This window comes from Anguilla anguilla, chromosome 18 (genome assembly GCF_013347855.1).
Source record: "Anguilla anguilla isolate fAngAng1 chromosome 18, fAngAng1.pri, whole genome shotgun sequence".
Lineage (NCBI taxonomy): Eukaryota > Metazoa > Chordata > Actinopteri > Anguilliformes > Anguillidae > Anguilla > Anguilla anguilla.
The window spans coordinates 4,227,058-4,251,378 of NC_049218.1; the positions used below are offsets into that span (position 1 = coordinate 4,227,058).

Consider the following 24,321-nt stretch of genomic DNA (forward strand, 5'->3'; position numbering starts at 1 on the left):
CACAATCCTCATTAGCTTCACTTAATAGCATTTGATAAAGGTCTTAACAATTCACAATAATAGCCGTCCCCGTGTATTTAAAGTGGCTGGAGATTGTCTCGCAACAGGACGCCGTTATTTTGTCGTTTTTTCCCCAGATTGCTCGCCTCTTTCCCCCTACAGGGGGACTGAGTGGCCAGAATCAACACAATGCACTTTACCAGGTAATTACTGCACTGGATTAGGGACCACCTGTAGCTAGCCTCCATCTACCCGGCAAAATTTCTCTAACCTTGAGTTTTATTTAAAAGATGACAACAAAAGTAAAAAATCAATACTTGGGGAGTAAAATGATTGTCCCTAATGGCAAATGCATTTGAAAAGCAGGGTTATTCAAAGACTCGCTCACTCAACTGTGCTTTTTACGGTTTCTATTTTTTTTTTTTTTTATCGTATTCACTGCTTTAAAGAACTTTAGCCACTTTACCAAGGGGAGAGGAACACTTGACGGGAGATGGCATTAAGGCATATTAACTTCTGCAGCTCGAAAGTCAATATAAACAATTTCAACGAAGAAACAAGCACACCACTGATGACTAAAGTACAGGCCTTGATTTCCTTGAGCTGGATTGTATACAGGCTTTACAATTTCAATACATTTCTTTTGAATTCATTCAAATTGTTCAAAACATTATGGCGAATTCAAGACGGATAATAGCTGGCGTATAGTGTTTTGATCCTCTGCTGACAGTGAACCAATCGATTCCCCTGAAAATGTGGATTTTCATGTTTATTTGACAACATTATATCATGGCTCTGTATTTGTGTGTGTGTGTAAGCTCACTGCTGTAATTCCTTTGTGTATCGCCTTGAGCTGGTTCTGGAGCCCGCAGGGCAAGAAATGTGTTCATACTATAGGCTATGCGTTCTCAAACACACTGGGATGAGGACACACACCCATCCTAAATGCAGACATCTTGGTCAGATAACCATGCCCAGTTTTTCACACACAGACACACAAAAAAACAGGAAAATAAAACTCATTCCAGAGTCACAGGCAGGCATCTCAACTGAGAAACTTAGCTAGGCCCCCAAAATAGACTTTTTAATCGTCAAATCGCATTCAAAAGGCCAAAAAAAAAGTGCAGCCCGTTTTGTTTAAGTCGAAGCAGAGGAAAATAAATACTGAACTGACTTGGACTATGCGATGTAGCCAGGAGATATTCTAACCCGTTTCCCCCACAGAATACGGGTAAGTGCAGCGGCCTTCCGTGGAATGTTACACAAACCCTGACAGGAAACAGAGAAGGTCAAAGGGGAAAACTCGGTAAATGTCAAGATCCGCATAGGTCTGGATTCAACTACCCGGGCTCAGGATTTCCCCCCCCCCGAAAACACGTTTTTTACGTGTCCCGGATGTGAAATTAGTGAGTCGCCACACTCACCCAGGTAAGGTTCACGTGGTTTGAACAGCACTAAAACACCGGCACTTCGGGAAGACTGAATATCTGGGAAATATGAAATGGAGATGATCAATAAAATCTATAAATTTGCACCCGGTGTTTAAAGGAGTCCTACACGTTTCTCTACAAGTACATCCCTTTCCTCCTCATATGTGGCAGTTTCACACTTCACGGGCAGCCTTTAGAGTATTCAATGTCAACATGGGTCTCTCTTACTGCCATGTTCTCATTACTGATGATACAATTATATCAGTGTGCACAGTATGAGACGTATATAAAATCAGACGTTCCCCCAAGGCTTGCAGACGAGGAGGCTTTCCCAGGCAACACTGGCACAGAATAGTGAAAAGGTGACCAGTCCATTTCATGCGTATGACCCTAGACCCAATGTGTCGAGGTGGAAAATGGCATCTCCAGTCCCTCGTCTACCACTCGAACAGCTGAGCCCCCCATTTTATTAGCCTCAAGTGCACGCGAGGACAGAGAGCAGTCTTCCTCCATGGCGCCTGCGCCCTAACCGCTTTCCTATAAACGATGCAGAGGGACCCCTGGGACACACCCTCTTTGCTGGATTAGGACTGGGGGAGGGGCCACCAGAACAGGAAATGCACGTATGAATTAAGCGTGACCCAATGTTCACGATGTGCACTCACACAATTAGCACAGGTAAACAGACATAACCTGAGAGAGGAGCAAATATTACAGAGAGACATCCAGCCACACATCCAGTGAAATTCACCGAGCCATCTAAGGTTCCCTAATGCAAATGGAATGTAATACAATATATTCTAAATACGTGCACTTTTTTTCCGAAACACTTGTTAAAAATGAATTTTTAAATATATGTTTTAATACCTGAAAACCCCAAAAATTTCCCTGTGAAGTTCAGTCATTTCTTATGGTCTTGAGAATTAAGAGCCCCCCCCCCCCCCCCCCCCCCCCACGGCACTCTCTTTACAGTGATTCCACCTCTGTCTGTAAACCCCGCTACCCGACAGCAGTGTGAGTACACTAATGCCCATCAGTGCAGCACGTGCACAGCTAAATCACTGAACACACTCACCACCGAAGCACAGTGCTGAACGATGCACAGGGGAGTGCTCTGAATCCTCACTGGATAAATCTGCCTTTTAACCAATGACACGTTCACACCGACGTGCTCAAACTCTTGCACGGCCCCAGTTTACGGGGGAGAGAGACAGACGGATGGTTTTTCCGAAATGACAATTCGTACTCATTCGCACGCTCCTAAAAAAATCTGCCGTTGACAAATGCTGTGCAGACGAAGTCTTTGATTAGGTTCTGGAATGGAGTTCCCATTTCATCTGAAGCCACATTTCAGCCATGGACTGCAAACGCAACACTGCATGAAAAGTGTTTTGCTTGAATTCTCCCATCAGTCAAACGGCTTCAGGCTTAAATTACCCCAGAGCTCATTAATGGCAAGCATATGCTATACCGCCAGTGTGGATTTGGGCACATTTCTTGACGTATCCATGTACGCTGGTTTTCTTTCCAACCTTAAGTGTGGTATAAATGGCTGTTATAATTGTTTTCAATGAGAAACTTCAGCGTCTAATGAAGGATGGTTTACTTTCATAATGCCACAGGATATCAGAAACAGATATGTAATGAATATTCCATATTAATGTATGGATTTTTTATGCATTAGACGTTATCACTACGAGACAACTAAATCATAAATTTTCTGTAATGCACTGTGGCAAATAGGCCCTTTGGAAACATAATATATTGCTTATATACACAGTATATACTGATGGACCTACAGCTGAAATGAGCAAACTCCTAAATGCGGAAAATGTGGACAACAGGTCATTGAAGCTAAAAAACTACAGGGAAACAGAGTTTGAATTAAAATCGATTGGCAACGAGCCAACGAGCCTGCGTTGTGTTAAAATCTGTCACAAATTTAGGAACTTAAACACATTTTCAATCACCTTAATTAAGGGATTGGGTGTAACAAAGACCAGCGTATACAGTGGTCCTCCAGGTGCACTGTTGGGAACCCCTGCTTTATGTCAGTTTATGACATCAAAATTATTAAATTTTTGCCACTAGCATTCGTCATAACAGCATAAAACAAACACGAATTCCAGCCCGTGTATCAGGAGACAAATACCTTCCTCTCCCAGCTGCTGGACCGGACCCCAAGTCTCAACAGCACACTGATATTTATCTGCACCCAAAACCATTATACTTGACGAATTACAGGAAGGAGTAGGAGGAAAACTATTTTTCTCATAAATAATGACTCTAAATCATTTATTGCCAACATTCCACAGCAGATAAATCCCGTGTGCTGTGCCTGGTAATGAAAGCCTCCATTACACCACAAGTCCAAATGATGTGCACAGATAAAGATCCTGATTAACATACACCCATTACCCAAGGCAAAAATGTACTTGCAGCATGACAATAAACCACTTCTTGAATTATGTCTCAGAAAATATTAACTTGGCCTTTTTTCAGGCAAGGTCATGCACTCATACCCAATAAATCGCACTGTGATCATTTTCACAAAAGAATGCTGGACACACTAATGTAGTGCTCCATGGCCAGCCAGTGTATCTGGCCAGTTGGGTGGAATATTTTCAGCCAATAATATTGCTAAAATGTGCAGCTACTTCCCCGCAAAAGTCATGAGAATAGCCTACTCACTATGACCAGTAGGTATTCGGCTAAACCTTATTTTGGTCCTGCTGATTTATCCGTGCTGGTATTTGTCTAGTACTTATGTATTTAAATCTTACATGGCTGAAAAAAGTATCCCACAGGTGTATAAAATAGCAGGGAGAGAAGAACAGGATGCTACCCACCCTCACACCAAAAGGCGCATGCAAGATAATGTGCAGTTCATTTTAAAAACTTTTGCAATCCATGGGCACTAAGCAACAAACCTTTACCGACAGACCAAGGGCAGACCCTTCTGGCAGTAGAGACAGTGAAGAAAAAACACAGTAGAGGGGACAAAAAAATAAAAAGAAGAAGAAGAAAAAAAAAACAATGAACTACCGACACCCAGACTAACAAAGGCATCCCATTAAAATCACTGTTACACACATCCACCGCCAAAAACACATCCATCAAAGGCCTGCATTCATGCAGTGGAAGGGGGGGGGGCCGGTTTGGTCGCCGCTCCTCCTTTGAGTGAATGCCCCACTTCTTCCCCGGCCTGAATGTCCATTCATGCTGCGCCCCACAGCAAGCCGTCCGCCCCGAGCAGAGAAGCTGATTTTCTCCCCCTTATTTCAGCCGGGTCCAGCTGGCCGCCGTCCCAGAGAACGCAGAGCAGGGAAAAGGCCTCGCAGAACGGCTGAAGACCAGGCAGAGTCTTACTGCGTCCCCCCCACACACACACTCTCTCTCTCACACACACATACCCGCACACACACTCTCTCTCTCTCTCACACATACCCGCACACACACTCTCTCTCTCACACACACATACCCGCACACACACTCTCTCTCTCTCTCACACATACCCGCACACACACTCTCTCTCTCACACACACATACCCGCACACACACTCTCTCTCTCTCACACACATACGCGCACACACACACTCTCTCTCACACACACATACGCGCACACACACACACTCTCTCTCTCACACACACATACCCGCACACACACTCTCTCTCTCACACACACATACCCGCACACACACTCTCTCTCTCTCACACACATACACGCACACACACACTCTCTCTCACACACACATACGCGCACACACACACACACACTCTCTCACACGCATACACACACACACTCTCTCTCACACACACACATACCCGCACACACACACTCTCTCACACACATACGCGCACATGCATACACACACACATACACTCACACACACATGCACACACTCATACATACACACTCACACGCACACACTCTCTCTCTTTCTCTCTCACAAACACACACATATATGCAAGCACACACATACATACACACACTCTCTCTTTCACACACACACATACACAGCTAAGTAATTCCAGAAATGCCCCTAAAACCAGGGGAATGCACCACAAAGGCTTCAGCAAAGCATACGTCAGGAGCTAAGAGCACCTCCCACACAGAGTAGAGTAGCAGGCCAAGCTTAAGGGTGAATGAACGTCTTCTAACTGCAAAAGATCCCATTCTGGACCAAAAAACCTCTTTTCACACATCACAGTGTGTCGCATTTGTTGCTAGCGCAAGCCTTTGGAATTTTTGCAATGACTGCCATCAGCCAGGTGGGGGCTGTGCATTCACTGAGCAAATATGTATGCGCTGCCTCTATTAACACTGCCTTTACTCACCCTTAGATGGCATTAACAAAGACATCATCAAAGTCATCTTTCTTTAGCTTTTGGTAGATTTCACTGATTGCTATTTTCATGGCTGGTTAGAATTTTTTTTTATCAGACTGCTTTCTGTCAATGGATTTTTTTTTTTTTAAAACATCAAGACCAACAGCCTGACTTTAAAAAAAAATAGTTTGCAACAAAAGGCTATAAAATACAAATCTGCAAAGGCAAATCAACAGCAGCCAAAACTCCTAAATAATGGATCTCAATTTACCTTGCTCATCCCGCAATTCACCATTACATATGAAACTACTGTCCCCGAGGAAGACTATCAGAACAACGGCACCAGAGTAACAGAATAGGGGCCTTACGGATCAATAGATTTTGTCTGCAATTCAGGGTCAAATGATCTTCCTCAGCAATAAGTCTGTAATCTCAGACAAAAAAAACACCTCCATTACTGAGCTGAGAGTGTAGCTTAAACTGATTATCATCGAAGTAAGAACAATAGAACACGGCCCACTGTAATTGCATCAGCATGATTGGCTTAGCCACGTTTTCAAAAGCCCTCATACCGCACATATACTATTTTATCCAGAACCATCATCATTCTTTGTAATGATGCATATCATGCAATTAGTTTATGACAAAATGAGGACATATAGAGGATCCTAGGGGTTATAGCAAAGACCACCTTAACTAAAATATGCCAAATCCACAGGGAGGTGGTCTTAAAAATGTCCCACGTTGTTTGTTCAATAAGGATGAAATGTGAGCTGGAGAATCTGTTGGTTTTCTTACGATATAATCCAAATAACCCCTTCCAGACCTCAAGTTCTCACATCTGTTAAACTGCTGTAACATAAACAAGCCGTATTACAGGAATCCGGCAGGAACCTTAGCAATGTGTTTGAGAGCAAGGTTGTAATAAAATGGTGAGATACTGACAGCACAGCATCACGGACCGGAGGAGTTTTAACGTTGACTATAAACATGTCGGAAAAGCGAAGCGGCAGCTAGGTCTTGTCCCAGGCAGAATTAGAGGACATAACCGCATGTAAATGCTTCCCATTTCTCAATCCTGCTACAGAAATGAGCAGTTTTGCCGAATTTGTACAGTAGTTTGGGTGTATTTTTTATTCATCCCGTTATTTTAAAAAAGCAGGACTGAAGACCATTCAGTGACATGCTTGCGGAATGGTCAAAACACAAAACAACAACAAAATCCAAATCAGAGTTTTATACATTACAATTTATACCAGCAGAAAAGGAAACTTGAGGACAAAACGTGCTTGGCCAGTCGGTGAAGATAATAGACAATTACTGTGCAATATGCTTGTTTTAAAAATTTAATAGTAAATATGCCCAGTAAAATACCAGCAAGATGGCAAAAGAAATGTATGCCCCCAGATGTATTAACCACTCTAGTCGTTGTGGGTTCTTGTATACAGACATTTACCATCTAACACCATAAAAACACAAAAAATTGCAACAATAAAGTATCGCAAATGTACATTGTGTTAATTGGCACGCATAAATATAATCAAGTTTATTTCAGTTCAAGTCTCAAGCGATTCAGTCCATATCAAAATGTTTATGTCAAGGTGGGATCCCATAGACATTGTTCAATAACAGTACAGCCCCAGTAAAACGATGTTGAATTTAAATTTGTTATATACGAGGAGAGTACTTGCAAACGCAGCAGGGTACTGCAACCTGCGCAATAAAAACATAACCTTCGACCCCGCCCTTTGCCCCAGCTCCAGTTGCTACACACCATAAAACACTACGCAACATATTTGAATGATGTTTTTTTGTATTTAAAATTCTGGCCCGTTGTCCTTTGATGTATATGTGGTCACTTTGTGCAAGCCTCGGCTAAAACTGGCCAATCACAACGCGATGATGTCATCTCCAGCACACAGCTTGAAAAAATTAAACCTGATTACTGGCAAGTTACTGATCCATGGTAGCATTTTTCAGCTAACCTGTACTGAAACGGATAGCCTATGCTCCTGAGTTACCTGCAATATTCCTAGTTCTGTGCGCAACTCTTGTTCTTTACAAGGGCACATGATTTAAAACCTTTTCTGCACTGGCAAACAAATGACTAAACCTCTGGACAGCACTGAAGAAATGGCTACTGCATATGAACACTCTTTTTTCTGTATGTGCGGTTATTTGTCGGATCTTTTTAGTGCGTCTTGTGAGAAAACACTTCGAAGGTCCACAGACGAGAGGAAGAAATAGATATTTTCCATAATTGGTATAGCTGGGATAATTACCGTAGAAAGCAGGGTAAAGGGCAGTTCGCCGTAGGGCTCTGTACATTTGACCAGAGGGTCGTGGGAGAGCGGAACGTAACATTATTGTAGCGTTGAGCACATGCAGTACTTGACATGAGTGTCTCCATAGAAAATCACGCTATTTATAGCACAAATGTAAGCAGAAAAATATCAGTGGTTCTGAAAAACACCCACCGAAGTGAATTAATAATTTAATACGCCAGCTGCACTTGCAAAAAAAAAAAATACAAGCGGCGACCTACGCCTCTGAGCAGACAGACCGCCAGTGCAGCTTGCTTGCATCACCAGGGTCAGAAGGGAGGGGTGACCGAGAAAGTGTAAGGGAAGCAGGCAGGTCCCGCAAGGCCGTGAGCAAGCATGCGTCACGCCAGCAAAACGCTCAAACTCCTCAAGAGAACAATGGTCTTCCTTCCTGCCATTTTGGGATGTTGACTGTGAGGAAAAGTGGTATCTCGTAATGCTCTATCCTCGACTTTTGACAAGGACGGGTCAAAAATAGCTTGTGTGTAAACGACTGTCAACACCTCTGGTTCAGCAACCCCCCCACCCCCCAACCCCCCAACCCCCTCTTTCAGGAGCACTGGTGTGGCCCACTGCTGGAGGGGCACGCCCAACAAGCTGGGTATTACCTCACTTTTTATCAGATGCTGTGATGTCATTTCCAACCCCTCCCTCCTGTCACCAAGGTCTAAAAACTGAATGTCAAATACAGCACACTACCAAACACTGTACCAAAAAAAGCAGTGCCTCCCCCCAGCAAGACTGCAAAGTTTATAGACAACCAGGCTTTAGAAAAACTACAGCGACACATCGCTTCTTTTCAGCAGTGTGGAACTAAAGTGAGGTTGCAGGTTCAGATCCCGGGTGGGGCACTGCCATTGCACCCTTGGTCGAGGTACTTAACCTGCAGTGCGTCAGTAAATACCCAGCAGTATAAATGAGCTGAATGTGAAAAATGCAAGCTGTAGAAGCTTCTCTGGATAAGATTGTAAAAAGGCTAAAATGTAAAATGCGTACGTGTCACCACAGCGGTCACTTTGTGTGTTCCTCCGCACTTAGAATCCAGATACTGAGGCTGCGGTAAAGATTATATGAATTAGAAGCATCTGATTTCTAATCCTCTCCTGATTAAAGAAGATTACCTACAAATTCAGCACCAAATACAAGTAACCTGCACTCCTCACAGTAGATGCCAAATCACATTTGCTAACATGCTTGTATTGAGGGAAAATCTCTAACATATTTACTTAACACAAATATTGAATTACTTATGGAATATAATGTATAGCTAATGCTCTGATACAATTAGTAGAAGGTACATTTGTAATTTCCAAGGATGGAACTGGCTTACATCTCCAAACATTTAACATGGGCAGTGGGCTAACAGGATACCAGGGGGCTAACCCTGCAAATAGAGCATGACTTTGCATGATTTGTGATTCCTCCAATTGTGGAAAGGGGGGGGGGAGGGGGTGATGACATCACAGTGCCATTGTTGAAATTAACTGCATGACATCATACACTCCCCTTTGCGCCAACATCAGGAAGAGCAGGTGAAGGTTTGATTGTCAACAAGCCGAGGTCAGTTTATCTCCTGATGGTTCACATTCCAGTAATGAGCACAATTAGAGTAATTCACAACACTTGAGCCCACGGCATTGTTAATATGAGTCATACTGCAAAGCCCCCAACATCCTTCAACACGAGCAGGGAGCAAAGGCACAGGTCTAAGCAAAGGGCAAAGTAATATACATCGCAAAAATAAAGACACTGCAAAGGGAAGCCAGTGCTGCTGGACCACAACTATTGAAAGCGGGAGTACACGCTTCTTGCCTTAATCAAAATCTCGGCAGTAATTAGCTACTCATGTCCAGACCAAGACCATTTACTGCAGCCCTCTGAGCCAAAATGCTGATAGGAGACAAACTGTAATAATGTGTTTAAAGGATGATTCTAACTGACAAGAAATCCAGCATTTATACACAGATTATCTTGACCATAATAATGCGATTGATGAACGTTAATTTATCAAGGACGTCACACAAACACATATTCTCGGCTGAGTTCTCTCCCAGTCCAGTGCCAGTTGGGGGTTTTAGCAAATGACAGATACTGAAACGTCAGCCTCTGTTCAATCAATAAAAATGTATAAAATATGATATTTTTTCTTTAGTTTCTTCCCCCGTTTTATCGTCTATTTACCAAAAAACAGTTTTAAGGACAAACGGCAACATAGGGTATGGAGCACACAGTCTGGACATTCAAACATTTCCAGTTCTATAAACTAACTGAATTAACTGAATTAACTGAATTTGTACTCGTTGAACTTCACTGACCATCACAAATTATCAGCATCTCAACTTTCTCTGCTCAGATTGCATCAACAAGCCTTAGTTTCTAGAAACAACAAAAAAAAACAACAACAACAAAAACCCGGAAACTCACTATTCTACAACCAATCGATCCCTTTCTGTCAATCTACATTCACTGGACTGGAAAACCCTACCTCAGAGACTTTATCTGGAGGTTCACTGAGGTAAAACTCAAACCTTGACCCCCAAGGGACCTTGGGACCAATGGAGTGGAAAGCAGAGTTAAGGCTTGGACAAGGCAGTCAGTTTTCATCTTGTGGTCACACACCAAGTTCAGTGTTGGAAAACGTAAGGACTGCCTCCTAAAAGGCATGCAATGAGCCCCAGCAGTGTCATAAATTAAGATACATTTACAGCAATACTTTGAACTAAAAACTAGGATGTTACACATTCTGAAACCTAAAGGCAAACAAAAAATGTATATGTGACAGAAACTACTAACAAACTAACTACGCCTGTGGTTAAATGCTCCAGTTCCATTCCCTGGAATTTTTTCAGTGCGAATAAATTAAACCGACCTGCCAATCAGCTGGGATTATCTGAGAGTCACAATGGGAATGCTGGCCAGCCAATCAGAAAGGATTATCCAAGAATCACAATGAGGAGGTAGGCTGACCAGCCAGTAACCAACAGCTTGGTTCTGTTCCACAACGTACACTCAAACTACAGCACAACAGGACAAAACCAAAATGTGTTGTTCCCGATAGCCAAGCCTTCCAACTTCTAGTAAATTAGCTTAATTTGTCCCACCCACCCCACCCCCATATTTGCCAGTGCCGGTTCAATCTCACCCAAAGGCACAACAAACAAGGTAATATTTATTAATACACACAAGTAGTGGGAGAAAAAAGAAAGACTAATGTAAAGCTAATTATTAGCCACCATACATGGCCAGTATTTCTCGAATGTATCCTGACATTGTCTAATGGAGTCCATTTCATTCTGACGTTCAGATTTTCACACAAGGCACATGATTGCGCAGGATTTTAAATGATGCTGGTTATGATTATAAATTGCTGATAAAACCACAGAGGAACATGTCGGACATTTCTCACATAAAATATAAATACATGAAGTAAATGAGGAACAATATTTTGTTTGGGTAAAAGTGGATGGCAGGTGAAACGCACGAAAAGCCGCCCAAAATAAGATAATTTTAGCAAGACACCAGGTGAATTATTTATGAGGGTGGAATAATTCAGAGGTTCGCTGCAGTCCAAACGGCCCAGGATTCTGGGAGGCTTCACGCTGTGATCCGCAGCTCGGGAAGTTATCTGGGTCAGGCCGTTTCTGGGCGTGGTTCCACAGGTAGGAACCGCGCAGTCAGTCGACACAAAAATCAGAACCTTCCGGAACCCGGCTTCCGCGAAAAAACGATTTCAATACGCCAGACTGCTGTGTCGCAGAGGTGCCATCTGCCCACGTCTGAAATGAACAGTCCCTACATGAACCTGTCTGCCAGACTCAGGTTCCATGTGTAATCATAATATCGCTGCAACAATTCGCAGAATTATGCTCTGCAAGAGCCACTGTGTCACGCAAGATAAACCAGGATTTAGTCGCACATTCTCAGGTGTTTACACGACTTCTGAAAAATGTGTACTTCTGTGGCCACACTAAACGTGAAACAGAATTTTAAAAACCACGCCATTACAGGATCTACATTCTCGCTCTCCTCAATCTCGTTTGGATACTGTGATTTTGTACTCAAATATTTATATTGAGACGCATTTTTATAAAGACTGCAAGAACAGGGCAGTCTGAAATTTTGAAATTTTTCCCACAAAGAGCAGGACTCACCTCAAAGGGAGATGACAGAAAGAGGGCAGCTTGTTTGATGTAGGCCCGTCGCCAGTCTTGGCCCACAGAAACAAATGCTGCATTATTTGCTGGTGTTATTGCACAAAAATAGCAACACATTTTGAGCAGGAGGCAAAAAATAAGTAGGTTGCAGACCAATAAGACGACGCTCACTGACTGTTCAAAATCATGAGCAGCGGAAGATTTCCAAGGTTTGAATAACCACGGCTAATTGCTACTCTGTCACGTTGGAACTGTGAGGGAATGTAGAAGGGGCACACACACCCTTCCACACACATACACACACCCTCACACACACACACACACACACACACATACACACACACACACAAACAAACACACAATGCTGAAATGCAACCCCCATCTGCCAACATTCCCAGCATGCTTTGCTGTGTGTCAACATGACTACAAAAATGAACCCGCTGAAAGAATTTTGTACTCATTATGCTAAAATGTGAAGCTCAAAGAGGTTGAAAAGATCAAAATTAAAACCTATTACAGATATAATTATACACGTGTAATAAGCGTGAAAACATTACACTTCTATCCTGAAAAGAGAGAGTAGTATGTAGATTGAGCAGCAAGTACATTGAGAGCAGCATAACTGCCAAAAAAAAAGACTCCCGGAAAGAAAACATTCAGTCCCAAGTTCATTCATAAACCGTGTTTGACAGAAATTACACATAAAAACAACATTCCATACACACACACACACACACACACACACACACACACACACACACGCACGCACGCACAAAGTGCCTCTCTGTCAGTACCGGGACTTTGGCTGGGGGGCCGACGCCGAACAGCTGGGTTTCGTTTCTAAGTCCCGGGGGGGCCTGCATTTCTCCAGTCACTCAGACGAGCAGCCGTTCCCCAGGGAAGCAGCTCATGGGCCCCCGCATTTCAGAGGATCCATCCCCCATTTCAGAGGATCCATCCCCCCCCACCCGCTCCTCCTTTTTCCTCCTCCTTAAACATAGCCTCCCCCCCTTAAAGGAACCCAAAGCCACCGCCTACAATCCTGTGTAGTTGCAGGACTTGGTATTTCCTCTTTTCATTCTGGGGCCTCTATTTTCTGAACCTCCAACTCCATTTCAGCACACTGTGGAAAGAGAGATTCTTTTCTTTCTTTCTTTTTTTTTTACTAGGAAAGGAAACGTGTATTGATCGTTTCCATTGACCTAAATGGAGTTGCACACTTGCAGACAATGCATGAAATTGAAATGCAACAAAAAAAGTACAATACAAGAATTTCCAGTTTATAAAAAACAAAAAAACACTGCCTGCTACGGTTTGGTATTGTTTTCATTTTTGGCCTGTGCTTTGATCTATAGATAATAATCATGAAAAAAGGACAATTCAATGGGATGCAAAGCAGGCCAGCCTTTTAAAAAGGCTATACATCTTGGGGATGAATGAATGAATGAATGAATGAATGAATGAATGAATGAATGAATAGGATTATGTTACACAACACATAAGGCTGCATATGAAAGCAGAAACTTTTTATGTATCCATTATACATCATTTTAATCTTGCACTTTTCCCTCTTGTCAAAGCCAGACTTATGCACATGGTGTTGGCACAGAGTGACGCCCGTTTACCTGACAAAATGGCCACAAAATGACTGTGATCATTGGACAATTTGTCTCTTTGAAAATAAATCAAGTCCCCCATTTGGACAATCTGATCTCATAATCTGATTTCTACTCATACTTCACTGAAACTGGCAATAAATCAAATCCAGCTTTGGAGGTTTGGGGGGGGGGGGGGGGGGGGGGTGGGGTGATTTTTTGATGAGTCACAGTAACACATTTCAGCAGCTTTGGAATAATAAGCTTTGGATTATTAAAAAAAAAATTAAATATCAATGTGATCCTGGATCTTTCCAATTAATGACCGACAACATTTTTAAGTTTTGCTTGTGATTACAATTGCTTGTAATTTTTATGTCACCTGGTTTCCTCTTTGTAATTTAATGTCTCAGCAACAAAGAATTCCAAAGTGCCAGCCTATAATGGTCACATTATTGTCATGACAACAATACAGATATTCACTTTATAATTCTACCTTATAAAGCAATTCATTCATTTCCGTCCAAGTCCCTTTCTCACAGACCGACATATGAATTTGTCATGCATTAATTCTCTGGTTGTACAGAACAGTCTGACAACAAAAAAAACAAATATGACATAAAATATAATATAACGAACACAAGTGACATGATTGAGCCTGGCTATTTAGTAGTTATTTAAATATCCGCAAATGTGCATCTCTGTACAGTTTCACTGACATTGAACCCTGGGGCGCTAACTTGACCACAGAAAGGGTTTCGATCAGTCAGCAGTAAATTTCCCGCATTGATCTTTGCCTACAGGCAGCAAGGTAGGCTTGAACTCAACAGCAGAGCTCAGCAGCAGAAATCTCTGCCAGGCCTGTCTAACAAGTCAGCTCCTTCACAGTGGGCACGTCTACATTCAAGCCAGCGCTGCAACTTGTCTACGCTAACTTACTGCTTTACTGAGAGAAAATTTAGAGCTCTGCCATGAATAATACCATGGAGACCTTTAGCGTGGACACATGTTGTTATAAGGAATTCCAGCCATAGATGTCGTAAACTATGCTTTAAAGAGTCCACCTTTCCAACCCCCAGTCCCCCCCCCCCCCCCCCCAATCTTACATTACCCCATAACACATGTACGTACTTAATATCTGTCCAACACCATTGTTACCCCGTGAGCATCAGCTTCATGATGTATAATAACATTAAACATTTACTAACACGCTGAAAGAATAAGAGCAGATAATGGACAGCTGAGACCAACTGGAGTGGTGTGGGTCTCACGATGAAAGAGCTGAATTTCTTTCCTTTTTCTTTTTTTAAAGGAGAGCAGACAGTCTGCCCTCCTTTTACTCTTTTTTTCTGCTTTATCCAGACAGGTGGAAAGCAAAAAGGAAACAGGTCTAGAAGGGCCCACAGCTGAGACGGTTCCATGGCAGGGGATCGAACCCTTGCTTGCGGAGGGGGGGGACTCGCGTATGGCTGAAAAGATGGCCGTCCTTATGGACTGTGCCACACGTCTCATCGTGCACAGCTGTGGGACCTTCCTTGGGCAGTCCTACTGTAAAGCACAGCGTCATGACAACCAGCAGTCCTACTGTAAAGCACAGCGTCATGACAACCAGCAGTCCTACTGTAAAGCACAGCGTCATGACAACCAGCAGTCCTACCGTAAAGCACAGCGTCATGACAACCAGCAGCCCTACCCTAAAGCACAGCGTCATGACAATCAGCAGCCCTACCGTAAACCAGTGTCACGGACAACCAGGAGCCCTACCGTAAAGCACAGCGTCATGACAACCAGCAGCCCTACCCTAAAGCACAGCGTCATGACAATCAGCAGCCCTACCGTAAACCAGTGTCACGGACAACCAGGAGCCCTACCGTAAAGCACAGCGTCATGACAACCAGCAGTCCTACCGTAAAGCACAGTGTCACCAACAACCAGCAGCCCTACCGAAAAGCACTGCGTCACCGACAACCAGCAGCCCTACCATGAAGCAGTGTCACTGACAACCAGCAGCCCTACCGTAAAGCACAGTGTCATGACAACCAGCAGCCCGACCGTAAAGCACAGCGTCATGACAACCAGCAGCCCTACCCTAAAGCACAGCGTCATGACAATCAGCAGCCCTACCGTAAACCAGTGTCACGGACAACCAGGAGCCCTACCGTAAAGCACAGCGTCATGACAACCAGCAGTCCTACCGTAAAGCACAGTGTCACCAACAACCAGCAGCCCTACCGAAAAGCACTGCGTCACCGACAACCAGCAGCCCTACCATGAAGCAGTGTCACTGACAACCAGCAGCCCTACCGTAAAGCACAGTGTCATGACAACCAGCAGCCCGACCGTAAAGCACAGCGTCATGACAACCAGCAGCCCTACCGTAAAGCAGTGTCACCGACAACCAGCAGCCCTACCGTAAAGCACAGTGTCACCGACAACCAGCAGTCCTACCGTAAAGCACAGCATCATGACAACCAGCTCATTGAGTTCATCCATTAACCCTCTTGCTCAAAGTCCTCAAACATGGCAGCTACTGGTTCACAACTATCACATATGCATATACCAGCCTTTATATAATTCAGCATTCACATATGGAAATGTCTTTGCATACACTTAAACAACCTGATGGAAAAAAATTTAAATCAGCACGATCCAATTCCAGGTTCAAGACTGCCTTGGATTTGAGGGTTTGACAGTTTGCAGCAAGACTAATCTCTTTAGCTGTCAGTATATGAGGGGAGACGTGCAAACCTTATGTCTGCTGCATTTCCCCCCATCACACTCACATTTTTGACAGGAAAGAAAACACAGAGAAAGCCATGAAACAGGGTCCAAATTTCATATGAGGGACCCAGGAAACTGGTCTGGAAGACACAGTGTGCATTCACACCCTGATTTCATTCACTCACCTATTTAATTCAATTCAATTTCATCTGCTCTAGATACCAATTTACAGAGGGATTGTCACAACCATGTTTTACAGAGAAAAAAGAGAACAAAAATAAATACATTTTTAAAAACTGGAAAATTAGGAAAAGTCCAAGCCGGAACTAGCAAAAAGAAAAAAAACTAGCAAGAGCGGTAAACGAAAAACTCCTCAGTGGGAAGACATCTCAAGAAGGTCCCGGCTCAGAGGGCAAACAAATATTGATATCCATTACATTCATTGCAAATATGTGCAGAGAAGCCTCTCCAAATGTCCTCAACAACCCCTGCTATTGAGTGACACCATTTCCTTTTTTCGCTAAGCAACAGCGCTGCTGCAACCCCTGAGCTCTGAACTAATCATAACACCAAGCCCGTAGACTATAAAAACCTCCTTCCATTAGAGAATTTAATCAATCAACCGCATTCACTAGATCCCAGCATGAACAGACTTCCATCATAAAATGACATTTGGAGTTTTTTTTACATTTATAAAGGTGTATTGACTATACGGCAAAATTAAGGGCACTGCAAAAATCGCATCATTTCATAAGTTTTACGACTGAGACATGATATTTGACATCATTCAATCACTCCAACAGTTTGCTAAGCCTTTATCATACAGCTGGGAAAGTGACTGATTGAACAAGCAAAGGCTCCAGCAGTTTAAGATAACTAAGGCATACTATACAGGATTTATACCTTGTGAATATTATAAATTAACCATGCTAAGGCATATCTATGATGCACTGGAAATCTCGATCTTAATGCAGTTTCGCCAAATTTGTGGAACTTTACCTGCATTTGTTATTCTAAAATGTGTTCAGGATGTTTCTGGGTGCGGTGCTCTTTTCTGTGTGGGTGTGGGGTGGGCGTGGCTACAGAGCCTGTGGTTTGGATCAGATTGCAGGGGAAATGACAGCGAAGAAAAAAGACAAGCTGACAGGGCTCGTTCAAGGACTAGAGTTAAACTGGGAATTGCTTTCCCTCGCTGTTTGCCAAGGGGTTGACAAGCGACACGGAGTTGGCTTGTTTTCTGTTGGACGTGTAAGTACAGTTACCTCTAGCTATCCAGCTAGCTACATTAGGTAGCTAGCTGACCAAAGTTGGGTACTCAGGGTGAGTGGGCGGGGTTGAAGACAGAGGAGGAGGAGTCATCTTTGACTGTAAACACAGGACCACAGGAAGGATAAAAGAAAATCCTACATAGTATGCATTTAATGTGTCCAAGCAAACACTTCATGTGACTTAATACTTTGGATAGCTATTCTTGGCACCTGTGATACAATCCCATTCACTCAAATGGAGCCAAAATACCATGTTTTAGTATGTTCTATGAAATGAGCCACAAACCCTCAGGGTTATTTGTACCCACCTACCTAACTAAAATGAACACAAAAAAGTTTTACTACTATTGCATTTCAGATTATAACAACCAGATGCACTAGTCCATACAGCTTTGGGCAAAAGGATATCAACTTCAGATCCTGTGCTGCTGGTGTGTGGTGCAGGTGTCACAGCAGTCTCAGTTTTTATTAAAAATTGGGGAGAGGAGGGGGGGAGGGGGTTTTAGATAAAATGTCTTAATAGCCCAAGGCCTAGAAGACAAAACTGGCAAAGAATCAGTTTTGGTGTAACAGTTGCCACTTTTTATTTATGATCAATTTGTGAGCCCTGCTACACCTGGAAGGCTCAGGTTCACCTTGTCGTCCAACTTCAGAGACGTCCTCCGGCTGGACTGTCCTCACACGGCCACCAAATTCCTTTACCTTTTTCACAGGATTCCTCAAATGCATGGAATGATTGACATGAGCGGAATCTTTGGCCCCTCCTTCTAAATACTTTCTGCAACTGTTCCCCCTTTTTTTGTGCTGCAGCAGCATAAGAGAGAAACACCCTACCCAGGGTATCGGTTGTGCCGGGGCCACACGTGAGACTGTCCTCAACATAAGCCAGGACATGAAACAGCTGAGCCACAAAGGGCACCGAAAGTCGCTGAGGTCAGCAGACACAGAAAAGGCTTTGCGGGTTTCATTACATCACATCACATTACAGGCATTCAGCTGACGCTCTTATCTAGAGCGACTTACACAGCATTCTACACAGCATTTACACTGCATCCATTTATATAGTAGGATATATACACTGAAGCAATGCAGGTTAAGTACCTTGCTCAAGGGTACAACGGCAGTGTCCTACCAGGGAATAGAACCTGTGACTTTTTGGTTACATGACCAACTCCTTACCCATTATACTACACTGCCACCCGCTAAAGCAGTTTTTAAACTGACAGGTTCTTCGGCCAGGAATACAGGCTCCTGCTGCTGGACACCCTCTGTCCAATCAAAGGTTAGTTCACTCAGAAATGACTGAGTGGTGGAAGGATGTGAAGTGATGGCAAACTACAGACACTTCTCTGGAAGCAGGGCAACATGTCCTCCATCACAAGCCCTTAAAAGGCCCGTCTTTGGGAAGGCTCTCCATCCATTTATACCTCAATGTTAAATTACATGAACTTTGGTGACATCTTGCAACACAACAAATGGAAACAATGTCTTCTCAACTCAAGAGCACTCAGTTCTCCACGTTTAGCTTTTTCTAGTAGGTCCCCTGAGTTTCAGTTTCCGTTGGTCTAAACATGACCCTGGCATAAATATATACTGTGCCCTGCCCCAACTCTGCTTGCAGTTGAACATGGCGTGGTACACAGAGAAACAGACTCTCCACCCATACACACATCCTGAGGTGCAGCTCGTAGTTCCATTCCCTGCAACAGCACTTCCAACTGCCTTTAATTTAAGCAGATAATCGTTTGTTTTACTCCCGGTTTTGCAGTTTCCCCTACTAAAGGCAGCCATGTCATAGCGTGTTTTGCCACTCAGTCCCTGACGGGGCGTATTCCGGTGGGAAAGTGACGTCAGCGCATACCCTCTATATTGTGATCTCATTCCATCATTATCTGTGAGCTCCACTTTCATTCCCCGGTCGGTATGAAAATGGAAAAAATACAAAAGGAGGGTAGACAAAAAAAAAAAAAATAAAAAATGCACATATGGTTGTGCCTAATGGTGTATGTCAGTCAGTGATCCTCACACAAGCCCAATATGCGCTTTTTATTTTAACACATGAAAGAAAATATGCCTCCTAGTTTGACTTGTAATGTAAAGATGTAATGTAAAGAGAATGGACTGAACAACAGCAGCAGTAGCAGTGATGCACATCTCATGACACCATGTTGGCTACAGCTGAAGTAACCAGGGGAGTGTGCTGCAAGTTCAACTGCACACTTTCATATTCACACAGCACCATTAAGCTCACATTGGCATTACTGAGACAGAGAAGCTATTTGCGCTCTTTAAGAACTATTTTTTTAAAAATCTATGATTGATGCTAGTAGCACTCAATACAGTTCACTATAATTCATAACACTTCCCAAGACTTATAGTAACCCTTCAGAGACAATCATCGTTTTGCAAAGAATTAACATAGCCTTGGAATACTCTTACTTTTTTTCCACAACCAGATGATCCCTGGTGTTGAATTAGCACTGATCTAGGGAGGGGGGCTCTTTTCAAGAAAGGTTTCAGTATAGTTTTTTTTTTTTTTATTGCATGCAGCAAAAGCCTAAATATGGCTAGATATACATGCACGCTGACCCACAGCACTGTGACAGTAAGCACTAAGGAACAGACAGTTATCCACCTTTTCCCCATTCACCGCGCGCTGCGCCGTCTGCATTAGGACACTCGTCCCGCTCTCGGGGGATGGGCGTGCACAGATCAGCCGCGCGGAGAGACGGCGGAGCAGAGAACGTCTGACACGATCTGACTCAGCTCTCTTTCTGCGCCATCTCCACCCACATCTGCAGCAAAGCTGTTCCTGGGAGGGGGCCTGTCCGCCTGCAGCGTGGGCTTATTCTGCCGGCTATTATGGTATTCAATGTTGACATAACTCTCCCAAGTCTGGTTTAAAAAATATAATTTAAAACACTTCAGTTATATAACGCAATTCATACGAACATCTGACGTGCAAGATAACGCATAAAATAATATAAAAACTTGTGACACTCATAGTTTGTTGACCCACCCAAATTAGCATATTATACTTTGCGTTGTTAATGATAATGAACCCGAAATGAGTCTTACAACAAACACAATATTTTCTGCAAAAGCACCAATCTGCAGAGAATTCAAGAAAAATAATTGTAATAATTCATTACCTTAGTATAGCAACAGTGGTATGCACTATGTGGCAAGACTACTATAGGTAATAAAAATTGGGCTCCAAGCTTGCTGTCTTATTTCCATGCCTGGGCCAAGATTTCACTAACCATGACGGCCTAACATACGTCAAGCTGTCAGAGGCCCTTTGAAACTGTGTGGCTAACGAATTAACCTTTTCTCCGCCACAATGTGGAATTAGTTCCCCCCAAGTTTTTCTGAGGGAATGTGCCGCCGAGGCCTGCTTCCCCCCCCCTTGCAGAACAATGGCTTCTTTATAACCGCTACGCCAAACAGGCCGCCGCGAGAACTTGACTGACAATCCTCGCTTCGTGACAGTACTGGTTGAGAAGTTCGTAGGCTTCACCCCTGCCTCGGACTTAGCGAATATCTCACGATACTGACAACTTCTCAGAGTTGCGCTTGGTGACAAATGATTCCCTGTGATCACCCCGGGAACCCGTTATTTCACAGGCATGCTCAAATGCAGGGCTGTCAGGTGTCAGCGGGAATTCTCTCCCGTGTCCTGTGTGCGTAGCAGCTTGTTTGATGGCTACTTCGACAACTTCACGTTTAACAACGGAATGTCACACTTTGGGGACACACCTTCCAGGGTTTTTTAACAAACAATGCAGATTTAAATTATCAAGACTCGTCAGTTTCTCTGGTGTCACCGTTTTGTTTTCTGACTGGTTAGCCAAGTCTACGCTGTGGCATTTTCCCCGTTTACTGATTTTATCATAATCCAGACTGTTGATAATTAATTTAAGGTACCGATCAATGTCTATAATGAAAGCACTTTCGGTTCGAGGCTAGTGACCAATTACCTCACAAACGAGGGTTTTCATCACCCATCTCATGGATGTTTTCTGTCAAATTGTGTTAGTTAATGAAGATCTTGGTTCAGCCTGCTGCGGAGCCCCTCCCGTATTACATCACGACACATGATGAAATACGGTGTCCTTCCAAAAGGACACTGACGCCTTTCTCTGCATCATGTGCTCGTGTTTCCAGATATCAGAATAAATACACAGATGTCTTGATCAGTGAATTTAACATCTTTCCCACGCACAAACGTAGGCTACTTGAACATAGGCTATGTAGCAGTAAATAACAGTAGCATATGGGGAAAATAACAAAAATCGTTGGGATGTCAGCAAATTCCGTTAGCCCAGTTGATGGGCAATACACAACATCAAGGCAAACAATGACATCGTGCAGCCGAATTCCCCGTGAGAAGAAAACAGGTTAAACGTCTGCGCCCTGTCGTCATTTCACCTGGCAAGAAAAGCACGCCGAGTTTTGCTGCATTGGACCAGATTCCCGTAGGATTTGGCCATGTGACCAAACTCTGCACCGCTATAATGACGGGAGTCTAAACTCAGCTGCGCGTTCAGCTAGCTCAGTACATACAGCTCGGCCGTACATTTCCCAGTCAAATAAAATCTTCATCGTTCCACAGGCGTTGCAGGCTACGTCCACCCTTTTATAATGACTAAATAACAGACGGTAATTACCTACAGTACCGTATCTCTAAATGTGCTTGGTGTAACCACCTTAATATGCGCTGGAACATCTTCAACGTCCTTTCCACTCGCCATGCGGCATACAGATTACCCACATAAACCATTAAAACGTCTTCGTGTTTAAATACGACTCAAGGTTCAGCTACAGACGTCTCTCCGCTTTGATCAAGGCGCCAGATTTCACCCCGAGATATAACAGAAAAATCTCTGCAGTCGGAAAACCTTTAACACGCAGGAATTTCTGAAAACAAAAACACTGGTAAGAGTGATAATGCAGCCTAAAAATAAACGAACTGCTGAAAATACGCGCGCCTCCCCAGGCTGGCAATTCTTGCTGCAAGAACAGCAGTTACTCCGACAGACCCAGTAAGGATTTAATAAAACATTTTTTTCCGTTTACCTGCAGTTACGTGGTCTGTGGCCGATTCTTTTTCAGTCATCGTATCCCGGTGTACTATCTGTCTTTGGATTTTCCACAAAAAATAAACAGTTAAACCATGTAGCTAGCCTCTGGAAGAAAAAAAACCGTCCCTAGATTCACTTTGCGGTTTGTATGTAGTGGTGCTTCAGAAAGCTTACTTCTGCACTTTCCAGGATTTTATTTCCCCCACCCCTCTTCCTTTTCCTCCCCTTTCTCTCTCTACACTGCCCGGAAAATACTTCCGAAGGATGGCGCGCTAAATTGCACGTTTAAATGACGCTATGCGAAACTGACCCATGGAGCTAAATAGCCTCTCGTTGAAAGTAGCTGGTCTCTCTGCCCCCCCCAAAAAGGAAGTCAGCTTTGACTGCTACTTTCCGATTTCTGGTCTCTCTCTATCCCGCCCCTCCCCTCCCTTTGGTCAGCACGGCTGTTCTGGCAGTGAATGCTTCTCATTCCGCAGTAAGCGTACTGCAACCCGGAGGGTGCGGAGATGCCGCGCAGATATGTTGCTCAAATTCCGATTTGGTTCATACGGGGGGAAAAGTTGATCAATTTATGTCACATGAAATGATACGTTTGACAATATTAACATAAAAAAACCCATAATAGTTTAAAAAAAGAGCCTTAGAAGTTTACAAACATATAATTAAGAAGGTAAATGTTAGGGTTAACATTGTTTGTTAAATGTTAAGGTGTTTTGTTCTACTGGCACAGTTTGGTTCTGTTAGCTAAGTGAGAAAGGGACTAGTCCATCTTAGAAAATAAATAATAAAAAGCACACGGAAAATAAGCTCAGATGGCAGGTTCTGCTGTTGCATTAGCCACCTAGCTTCAGTAGTGCTTGGATCACATTTATTCGGTGCCTTGGGTCCCTGGTAATGCCCCCTCCCTAATCCTCTTGGCCCCCGCTGAGCCAGTCAGGGCATGGTCAAGGTAAAGGGTGGGGTCATTACAAGTAGCTTGTCCCCAAAACATGGAAGTAAGGAACCTCCTTCCACCTCTCTCACACTACTCATCTTCCACCGTGGTCTGAGACTATACCTGGACTAACTGCCACCACTCTGTGAATCATTTCACTTAAAATCTCCCCTTTCATGACTCTCATGTTACATGTACCCCCATTCCAGCACTTATTGTAATTTGTATTTTTGTCCTAATATTGTAGCTTGTTCTTCCCCCTAGTTTGACTTGGCATAAGCTAGGTCAGAATAATGTTCACTGCGTGAACTGAACTGTGTTCTTGGCTATAAAAAGCTGCACGAAATGAGTATTGTACCCTATCGGACCTGTGTTTTGCAGTTGTGCCAATGACCATGATACGCAATTTTGTACGCCACCTTGGCTAAAAGCATCCGCTAAATAAATGCAATGTAAATGCAATATAATTGGAAAATGAC

At 43.4% G+C, this 24,321-nt stretch overlaps 1 protein-coding gene across 2 annotated transcripts in view; it reads right to left on the reverse strand.

The window, feature by feature from the left end:
• Nucleotides 1–23,334, reverse strand: part of hspa12a (heat shock protein 12A) — a 52,268-nt gene extending 28,934 nt beyond the window's left edge. For both annotated transcript variants that reach the window (XM_035400909.1, XM_035400908.1), the window contains exon 1: nucleotides 22,901–23,334. In XM_035400909.1, the coding sequence (XP_035256800.1) occupies nucleotides 22,901–22,940 (40 nt within the window). In that variant the 5' untranslated portion in view covers nucleotides 22,941–23,334. The remainder of the gene's footprint in view (nucleotides 1–22,900) is intronic.
• Nucleotides 23,335–24,321: the final 987 nt, after the last annotated feature.